This window comes from Platalea leucorodia (assembly GCF_965183815.1).
Source record: "Platalea leucorodia genome assembly, chromosome: 21".
NCBI classification, from domain to species: domain Eukaryota; kingdom Metazoa; phylum Chordata; class Aves; order Pelecaniformes; family Threskiornithidae; genus Platalea; species Platalea leucorodia.
The window spans coordinates 896,605-907,219 of record NC_138843.1 but is presented as its reverse complement, the minus strand read 5'-3'; the positions used below and the strand labels follow the sequence as shown (position 1 = coordinate 907,219).

The 10,615-nt window shown below is 51.4% G+C and overlaps 1 protein-coding gene across 1 annotated transcript; it reads right to left on the bottom strand.

Moving 5' to 3' along the window:
* Nucleotides 1-291: 291 nt before the first annotated feature.
* Nucleotides 292-10,007, bottom strand: BSG (basigin (Ok blood group); the record flags this gene model as incomplete). Its single annotated transcript, XM_082331113.1, has 8 exons — nt 292-1,403; nt 2,009-2,079; nt 2,410-2,434; nt 4,881-5,154; nt 5,374-5,501; nt 6,012-6,100; nt 7,870-8,026; nt 9,632-10,007. Coding segments are annotated over 7 exons (1,107 nt in total), but the record flags the coding sequence as incomplete, so codon positions are not given.
* Nucleotides 10,008-10,615: the final 608 nt, after the last annotated feature.

Genomic DNA, 10,615 nt, shown 5'->3' with positions numbered 1-10,615 from the left:
GAACTGCGCAGCAGGGTGAGGTGACGCCTGTCCCCAAAGAGGCGAGCGTGCCCCAGCCACCAGTGCTGCTCCGGGCTCTGCGGAGCGGGGAGCACCGCTCGCCTCCCTTTGCAAAGTCTTGAACACCTCTCGAGCTGCAAATATTTGGTGATTAGAGCACAGTCAGAGCTGGCACCAAACTGTGAGACACAGCATCGTGTTCTACAGCCAGAGGAGCCAGAAATGAGTCAGCAGGTTGGGCAACCCAGGGGGCCAGCCAGCAGGGAAGAAAGACCAGAGTCCAAACAAAGATGGAAAAAAAAAAAGAGAGGAATCATCTTTATTTGTGAAGTGTGTTAACATTTCAATGCTACCCAGCAATAAAGGTATTAGACTCCACTGCGCATTTGTCTGCTCTCAGGCTCCTATGTCACACAAACATCACGGTGGCTCATGCACAAGAACACATGCTGTTAAACTGCCCCCCCCAGCACCGCAGCCCCTGTTCATTCTGCCCCTATCCCCCACTGCAGCAACTTGAGAAGAGATACTAACAATCCATGAAATAAATTAACAGCAATCATTTATCCAGTGTCCTGCCCTAACACTGCCTCCTGGTTGTCTAAGAGGGTAACTAAAGCAGCTCTGGAGGAGCTGACCGGGAATCTGCCGGACACGGTACGGCACCGCGTGCGGGTCTGGCTGGTGTGGCACACGCCGAAGAACGAGCCCTTCGCCTGCTCCTCCCCAGGAGCCGCACCAGCAGATGTGCCCAAGGGGCTTACAAGGACAGATGCCACTGCCACGCTAGGGAAGGGTGCAGCCTTGCTCCAGGTGATGCACTGGGAAAGACACAGAGCTACCTTCCTAAACCCTTCGGTCAGATCGGGTCATCTCCAGACAGTCACCAAAGCAGCTTCTCCCTGACCCACGCAAACAGGGCAGAACAGACCCGCTGGGAAGAGGCCACGGCAGCCACGTCCCGTGGAGCAGCACACAAGGAACTGCGCACATTTCACTGCGCGTTCAGGTCTGTTATCCGCAGCTCCTTGAGTGGCCACAAACACAGAGGTGGGCCCAGATTCAGAACGGCCCCACCTAACACACCCTGCTCTTCCCAGCGGTGAGGAAGAAATAGGTTGTACTCCCACCCACCCACTCTGTACCAACACGAAGAAACCTAGGACAGAAACAGCCAGTGACCTAGACTACCAGAAACAAGGGATTTACATTTACAGGTAGAAAAACCCTCCCACAACTCTTTTTTTTTTAAAAAAGTGTATTTTAGACTCTACAACTTAAGTTTCTTAGAAAGTGAAGTAACTGAATCGCAAGGATGCACTAGAATATTTCATGGTGCTATTTCACCAAAAAAATTAGAAGAAAACAAAATTGTCCAGACGAGTTCTTCATCTGCACGTCACCTGGCAGGAGAGAAAGAAAGGCCCGTTAGATAACCCAGCTGTACCAGTACGGCTGCACTGTGCTAGAGGGGGTTGACGGAGCAGTGCAGGACAAAGGCTGCCCTTCAGGAAAGCTGTGGGCTAGGACGCATCTCCTGCTTGAGTCCAGGGCGGGTGGTATCAGGCAGTCCCGACTCTCCCATGCTTCAGAGCCCCACGGTACAGTCCAACACTTTCTTCTCCCTCTCCCCTTGCCTGTCCGGGCCGAGGCCAGCCACACTGCTGCTCCCCACACGCAGTCCCAGCGGCTTTGGCAGGTTCCCACCAGGCTACGAATGGCCCGTGTATGAACTTCACAGTAACATGCATTCCCCACCCCGAGATCCCGCCGTACAACGTTGCACCAGAAGAGCCTATGCCTGCATGGGTGCTCCTGCTTCTTCCAGAGACCCTTTGCAGATGCAGATACTGCAGCCGGGCCAGACCTCTGAGCAGCTGATAAAGAGCTCCAGCTACATTACAGCTAGAGCCGGGCAGCTCAGGTCGCGGGAGAAGCCCTTCGCTGTGAGGAGCCTGGCCCAGCAGCTGTTCTCAGCTGCAACTCTGCCCTCAGGAATGGCACTTACCTGGCCCCCACTCTTAGTTAGCATTTCTCTGGCGGACATTCTTGTCCTTGTGGTTTGTGGCATTGCTTTTCCTGGAAAGAAAAAAGGGGCAGTGAGGAAAGAAAAAGCACAAAGCCCCACCCTACCCACTAACATAATTCAGGTCCAAATAGATGGTCAAGAAAAGGCAAGACGAGATTAGTTACCAGAACAGTGTCAGTTTGAGACACTGGTGCCATCCCCAGTTCTACGTGGTTTAGACACAGGCCACATTAAGTGAACCATGGTGGGGAAAGTCTCTCGCCCAGCAAGCTAGCGTGTTATTCCCACACCAGCTAGCTTTTATATTCAGAGCAGATTCCCTGGATGAATGTGATCTGCCAGTACAAATCTGGCTAAATAGGAAAAAGCAAGGTACTTACAGTGGCGCAGAACCTCCATCATCATCTTCGCATTCAGGACAGCATAGAAAGAAAGAAAGCAAGCACAAACAGCGTCAGGGAAGAGCATGTAAGAAGTAATCCCTGCACCTCTTAAAACTCTTAAAACTCTGGGACTGCATTCCAGACAGGTTACTGGATACTACTGCCTTCACAGGACTGAACCCAAAAGGTCATCTCGCCCACAGGGCTCCTGTTTCGCCAGAGCCTGGCAGAGCAGGGGGCTACTTCTTACCAGAACGCTACCACCCCCGGCGTGAGTTTTAAGCTGCTTCTTGTCTAAGCTTAGACAAGGCACAAACTTAAGACATAAGCTCCTGTTACGCAGTTGCTTCTGTTGGCACAGGGTAGGCTTGGCTCACAGGATAACCAAGTCACCACCGCCACCCCGGCACTCCGCAGGTCAGGCCCGGCACCTCGGTAGCCCCGAGGCACACCTGAGCACCCCAGGAGGCCACAGAGGTAGAATGACACAGGGGAGCACCGGGCAGTCTCTGAAGCAGCACTGCTGACTGGTAACATCTGTTTAACATCTGCACCCTGTGTATCCCCAGCATACCAGCCAGTCTTCCCACCACCAGCACTTAAAACTGGAAAAGAGCCACAGATCCACCCAGCGAGACAGCACTGCTGCCGCTGATCTACCTGCTGCTCTCACCCCTGCAGCACCACTAATTCAGATGGCTCGCAGATCTGAGCACAGACTTCAACAGCAAGTAAAGGGAAATCCAAACAGGACGTTTCAGGAATGAGGCTTTAAGCATCGGCAGCAGTACGCCCTTCTTCCTCCCCACACACTTTGTGAAATCCAAATAAACACACCGCACACCACATTCTTGCTACGCTGAGAAGCACACCTAAGAAAACATCTCTGCCAACACGTGCCAAGCCCTGTGGCCTTTCACCAGCTCTTTGCAATCTGCCACCTTCCAACAGAAGGCTCCCCATCATCTCTTCTGCAGTCCAGGCTCCCCTCCAACGGCACCGAGCGGAGCAGCAAGGCCCACGCTCTAAGCACTGGGACTGCCTTGGGCACCGAGATCTGCATACAGCTGGTGAGAGGACGGATGCAGAAACATGGCTGGAACCATCTTCTACTTACCATTTGAGGTGGCACCCAGCAGCAGAGAAGGGAAGAGTAGAAAGATAACACCGGCAAGGATATCACACCATACACAAGCCAGACTCTCCCCATCGCAGGTAACAGGGAGCAGCCAGCTCACAACCACATATCGTGAGGAACAGCATTGGTCTGAGCTGGCTCGGCAATGCCTTACTGTTACCTCCTCTTCGAGAGGGGCAAAGCTACAAAGACTTCGGGGGAGAGATAACCACTTTACACCAGGAAAGCGTAAAGCTGTGTATGTTTGTCAAACAGGTATGATGCTGTATCCTCATCCGCAAGCACCTGAAAACCTGAGCTTAAGAGCTCTGGCTGAGGAGCATCGAGACACTCCAGTATTCACGCCCTGTCTTCATCTGTCAAAGCATCTGCTACAGCTCTGACATGATCTTGACCAGGCTGATGTCACCAGAAGCCAGATCACTCAACACAACCAGGCCAGCTTTTTTGCTGGAAGATGCAGCTACAACATCCTTAAGACAACATCTGCCCTCCAGCCAAGAGCATCAGAGGGCAAAGCATCCGCTTGTAAAACTGCCTTGAGTAGAATTCCCCAAGCCCTGTAGTTAGGGGAGGGACATTCAGTTTCGGTCCCTCTGCTGCACCTCACACCGCTCAGCCTGCCCCCAGCAGAAGGCTAAGGGGCCTGACCCAGCAAGCAGGAAGGATACCAAGCATTTACACTTCATTGTTAACTGGATCAGATAAGGGAGAGGCAGCTGGGCTAACACAATGCGCATTCTTACTGATAAGGAAAGGGAGGAGCTGATACTTCCAGAACAGATTAAAGATAGTACTAGGCTTTGAGGAAGTCTCCGGAGAGTCAGGATATATGGATCTGAGGACCCAAAACAGATCCATGAAGTGAACCTGAATTAAGCTAAGCCTGGTCTTATGGAATCACTGACACAGTCCTCTGAGTCTGCAGCACCAGAAAAGCCCTACTACTTATTCAGAAATCAGCTTCTCCAGAATGTCAGCTGCCCCAGAAAACCCGGTCCTGCAGACACTCACGTGAAGCACTTGAGCAAAGTGCAGAGGAACTGGCGAGACAAAGGGTCAGGCTGACCTGCACTGAATCTTATCTCGCTCCAGATCCAAAGCGCAGCTTGCTGAAGGGCTGTCACAAACAGTGCAATTACTTGCAACTTGACAGCTAAAGTAGCCTGGTAAAGACTACCATGGTTTTACAAGAAGTGCCCCGAGAAGCAGCCCTCAAGTTAATGCCCATCTGACAAAGGGAACGCCAAGTTCTCTAGGAGAACATTTTGCCTGCACCCTACAAGTTACTTGATCTTCCCAGAAAGATTTAACCCCAGGCACCTCTTACCATCAAGAACTTCATCTGGCTTCCTCCTCTTCTCATAGATGAAGATGATGGTGACAAGAACGAGGACTTCTGCCACAATACCCAGGAAGGGCCAGAGTGCAGCCAGGCGGCTGCGTACACGCAGGTTTACCGTAGCACCACCAAAACCATAAGAGTTACTGCCATTGCAGTGGTAATCACCTGCATCCTCCTCAATATTCAGTTTAAGAATGCGTAACTCTGTCTTGTTGCCACTGGACTTGATAATGTATCGACCAGAACCATTGACGATGGGCTGGAGGGAGGGAGAAAGAGAAACAGCTCTCAGGGTAGTGCTGACATGAGGGGAGCTGCTCACTTACCACGCATGGTCCTACCACTACAGAAATCCTCCTCGCCATGGCACTGAGGAGGCTACTCTTAAAGAGCCAATTCTGATGGGACGAGGTCCTCCACCTCTTTGCTGGGAAGTAGGGTAGGCAGAAGGGGAGAAAGAGCAAACCACAGCACTTACCTCTTGACCATTTTTGTACCAGAGCCAAGAGCTGACAGGGGGGAAAGAGGGATTCTTGCAGGTCAGCACACCTGTGTCCCCCTCATTGCCATGCTCAGATTTCTTGTACGCCATCACTTGGGGTGCAACTACGGCAAAAGAAAAGAAAACCAGACACCTCATTATAGAGAACAGGTAGAAGATTCATACTTCCTGCAGTCCACCTTCCCAGAATCCAAGTTACCCATAAAGCTCGACTTCCGTTTAAGAAACGTGTTAGTGGGTCTATTCCCCTCACTTGCACATTGTTTGGCATGTTCAGAGAGGAAAGCACGTCGAGCTGCTTCGAGAAAGGCCCCAACAGATTTGTCCACCAGGTATTATCCCTCTCCCATTATCCTTGTGGGAACATGCCAACAGCAGAAGGCTGATTTAATGTAAAGTCTAAGAGCTGACTCTACGGACACTTCAGCTGCCTGATAAAATGGAGCTGTCTCACAGAGCAAGTCTGGCAGTACGCACATAGAGTCCTGCAGCCTTATTAGTAAGGGCTAGATGCAGCTTTTCAAGAAGCTGAAAAGATACCAAAGCAAAGTGTTCAGGAGATCACAGCTTCCCCACTCCCCTCCTCAGACCCAGAAGCAAACATATGAAGTTACCTGAAATATTCACTTGTCCTTTTATCACCGGGATTGTTTCGTAGACACATTCATAGACACCAGAGTGCTCTTCCTTCTTCCCCTCAATTCTACCAAAAACCAGGATGTCAGATAAGCATTCAGCATGACTCATCCACAAACAGATACCAAACTCCAGACCCACAGAAACAGACATCTATAAGGCTCGGCAATCTCCTCCATAGGCAATTTCTCCCATTCCGGTGCCAGTATTCATGCTGCACCATGTACCTACAGCAACCCAACTCTCCACCTCTCTCTCCCCGCACATTGAGGATGGCAGAAGAGGATTTCACGTACACCAAGTCTGACATGGGTATGTCAAGTCAGTGATCATTGATCCTATGTCCTGAATCTTGAAAACCAGCAGCTTTCACTCCCTAATCCCAAGCACTCTTGCCGTCAGGACCTCTACAAAGGGAAAAAATGTAAGACCTAGACTGTTAGCTAGTATAGATGAAGAAAACCAGGAGCACCAGGACAACATTACACCATCACCAGGTGCAGGGCCATGTGTACACTTCAGAAGTAGCCAACCCCATGCTTCTCCCTCTTCCATACAGACCCCAGGCTCATTAAAAAAAAATTAAACCCTACTGAGCAAAGCCAACAGAACCTGGAGTGCAGCAAGAGAGTCCTCTAGTTAGCACAACCCAGGACACGGCCACACACCTCATGTAAGACGTCAGCCCTGCAGTTCACCTCTAAAGGAGACAGGCAAGGAGCTCAGGACAGCAGATTCAGAGGAAGGCTATTCTTCCCATGCAGAAAAGCCCACTGAAACACACGGCAAAGCAGGGGCGAAGAAACACCCAGGCTGGGTTACTCTGGATTGACAGGGAGAACTCTCACATTTTTCTTTTTGTAAAGCTGCTGCAATGAGATTTAGTGGATTATGCTGCACTGCAACAAACATCTCATTCTGCAGCTTAGCAATACCCACTTGAGGGAAGGGGCAGGCAAAGTTTCAGTCCCGTGGCTGCACTGGGACAACAGGCTGTTTGTTAGTTGTGCTGTGCACGGCGCTTCCCACTTCCAGAGACCACTCGGCTAAGGAATTGAGGTCACGGGAGGGAGGCTGGGTTATAAATACTTTAATCCTTGTTCAGCTCCCTGTTGCTATGGGGAGACAGGCACGTCGGCACTGCCATACAAAAGGACATGATGCCTCTACAGCTGCTGGGTCAGTGCCAGCCAGGCCTGACTGTAATCAAAAAGGAAAGCTCGCTGCACTGTCACAATAAGGCTGGTATTCCCGCTTCTGCTCAGCTACACCCTGCAAACAGTTTGAGCATTGACCATAACTTGCAAGCAGCTTCCCAGCTTCTTCTGTAAGAACGGCTGGAAAGGTACGTCATTCCACCCATGGCCTCTGGGGAGCAGGGAGCTGATGTCCTGCCCGGAGCAGGGGTCCCTCAAAGCTCTGGGAAAACAGCTCTAGCACACCGATGTCAGTGCTGCAGACCGACAGTGCAGACACAGGCCAAGCGGCAGCCCGAGCCACACTGCACCTTGCACCCCGCACCTAACAAACCAACTGAGTCCAGCTGAACCCTGCATAAAAACATGGAGCAGCAGAACTTCTCTTACTAAGAGGATATTTGCAGCACATAACTATCCCTTCCTCCTCCTTTTTGCCCCCTCCTCCCCATAAAGCAGAAAATGTTGGGCCAAACTTTGTTTAGCCCATCTTATGTTCTAAAGTTTAAAAAGCCAACATTTTCAGCAAGACTGCAAGCACTTAGCTTTGGGTTCAGCCAATAGGAAACATTAACTGCATCTGGTAAAAAAACTGTCCCCCGTGTTCAGATTATTATCTGACTTTGCCCCCGACACTCACGTGTAACTGGTGAAAACGCTTGACTCCGTGTCTGTTTGAAGCGTCTTGTCCCCACGCATCCATTTGTGACCCTCGATGGCAAGGTAAGGCTCAGTCATGTTACAGGTGAGGATCAGCTTGTCAGAAACACTGCTTATGTGAACTGTAATGTCTGGACCTGCATTTGTAAATAATTGAACTGAAGTTAACATGTAGTCTTCCAGAGGTCACACGCCTGCCCGAGGACATTTATGCAAACAGTTACCAAAACCCACAGCTCCTTGTCTCTATCATAGCTTTCACTTACCTTTGCAATCGGTTTCCTACCAGAACTGACACCACCAGCATAGGAGAGACCTGAAAACCAGGCGACTAGGGCCTGACTGCACCTAGCGATGACCGATGTGACCATGCAGCCGCTCCCACCAGGAGCAGGATGGCTGCCACATGCTCTGGGTGGTTCTGAGCCTCCTGCTGTCCCTACAACGGGTGCAGCTCCAGCAGAGCTAAGTGCTCAATGAGCAATGGAAAAGGTCATACTGTGAAGGGCAGAGTATGGCGCTCCGCTTTTATGAGCCGCCACAGCACTCGCTGTGTCAACACCTTCCAGAATCTGAGCAGGTTTAGACACCTCCAGTGACATAACTGATGGCGGTCAAGACCCTCTGTTGTGAGGGGTAGCAAACAAGACCATATGCAAGCAATAGGTGCATCATCTGATGCAGCCCAAAAGATTATAGCTGGATTTACTCCAGGGAGAACACACAGAACCATGACTCCAAACGGTCCCGGGCCTCCATGTGTGAAGCAGCAGTAAATTATGCAACATAAGATGACTCAGGCATTTCTACTTGTAGGAGGCAGTCCAAGAAAACAGGCGCCATTAGCAGCACCATTACACAGCCCTGGTGGCACTACGGTTCCTACCCTTCCTCCTAATTTCAGTCTCTTGGAAGGAACAAGTTTTGCACAGGGCTGACAGGCATTTTGCTTTTCCTCCTACCCAAATTCCACTGGAAGAAGGTTCTGCTGGAGTTCTGTATTCCCTAGCACATTTATGCTGAAAAGACTGCTATGCTGCTCTGCTAACTTCAGGATTCGTGGTAAGACCTTAGCAGCACGTTAAATCCCCTCACACTGGCCCAGGTTTCTATTACTCAAAGCAGCCGCCTGTTCGCTCCAGAGTTCAACTGCCAGCTCTGCAAGTGGAGGGAATCTGGTCACTTCCACAGGACAAGCAACTACATCACATTCAGTGTCGCACACAGACAGGGCCATTTCAAAAACGGTTGCATCTCCAGAAACTCAAAGCAGGTTTGGTTCCCCACAGCTTGTATGACTAGCAAGAAAGCGAGCTTAAAGCAAGACTGTTCACAGGAGCAGAAGCTGTACGAGCTGTAGGGAAGGGCCGGTTTGTCAGTGGTGGTTAGGGCAGAGTCTACCACAGAATCAAGACTCTCAATTCTGCAAGCCAGCACCAGGACTCAGAGGCACTTGGGAATAAGCGGCAGGTTCCAGGTCTTTGGCTCCGGAAAAGGCACGGGATTGCCGAAGGGCATTTTGGTTGGGAAGCCACAACCCTTTTTGAGCAGGGCCATTTCGGGTCAAGTCACGGGTGGTGAGGGAGATGACAGAGGGTGGGAGTCTCTCGGTTCTACAGCTGGGGTGGGAGGGTGCAGGGAGCTTTCAGGAGCCACAGGACACGGGTGCAGGGGTGAGCATGGCAGGAGACTCAAGACACCGGTGTCCGAGCAAGTGCCAAGGCCTCAGCGTGGCCACTCACGTTCGATGACAAAAACGTTTGCCTGGGAACGGATCCACTTGACTTTGGGGCTCTTCGACAAGTGGTTGCGGTCAGGGTCGTTGCTAGCCCGGCACTCATACATGCCCGAGTCGTCGCTTGTGAGGTTTGCGATGTAGATGGTGCTGGTAGAGTGCAGGTTGTAGGTGGCGTTGATTTTGACACGGTCCTGCCGTGCGCCATCCCAGAGCTGAGCATAGGTCTCATTTGGCTCGTTTCCCTCAAACCACCACTGGATCTCAGGGATAGGATTGCCAATCGCCTCGCAGTACAACTCCACGCTGTCCTGAGTCAGTCTCTTTTGAGACAGCGGTGACTTTATAAAACCAGCTATGAGTTGAAGAGGTATTAGTGCAAAGTGTTAGTGCAAAGCAAGAATTCACCCTCTACAAGCAAAAAAAAAAAAAAGAATTCAGCCATTGAGAAGAGGCCACATACAATCTTCAGATCAGTGTACTCTTCCCTCTCCCCCCCTCCATGCTCTCTGAACTCTGCCCAGCTCGGACGGGGCTGTTATTTAGCATTGCTGTATCTCCAGCCAACAATACTTCCTGCGACCCTGCTGCAAAAACAGAACATCCAAACCGGCACGCGGTATTTGCCACTATCCAAACAAGAAACCCACAGCAGTCATGGCATTGCCCGCCTTCTGCGAGGGACGGCATTCCAGTATGACGCTCACTGGGGCAGCCCAAGAGCCTGCAATGCTTCCCCCAGTCTCCAAGCACCTTCAGCTCAGGATAAAGACAGCAGCAGATTTTTGTTGCAAGGGCTTATCCAGCCTCCGTGGTCCCCACGCAAGTTTAACATCCCTGCGCCCTGGCAAGGCGCCCCACGGGTCTGCCAAAGCCCCCACCGCAGGCTGCGACGGAAGGCTGGCCGCAGCACGGCAGCACGACCCCGTTCACGGGTCCCGCTGCAGGGAAGGCAGCGCCCGCCGCTACGGCACGCTTCGCTGGCCTCACC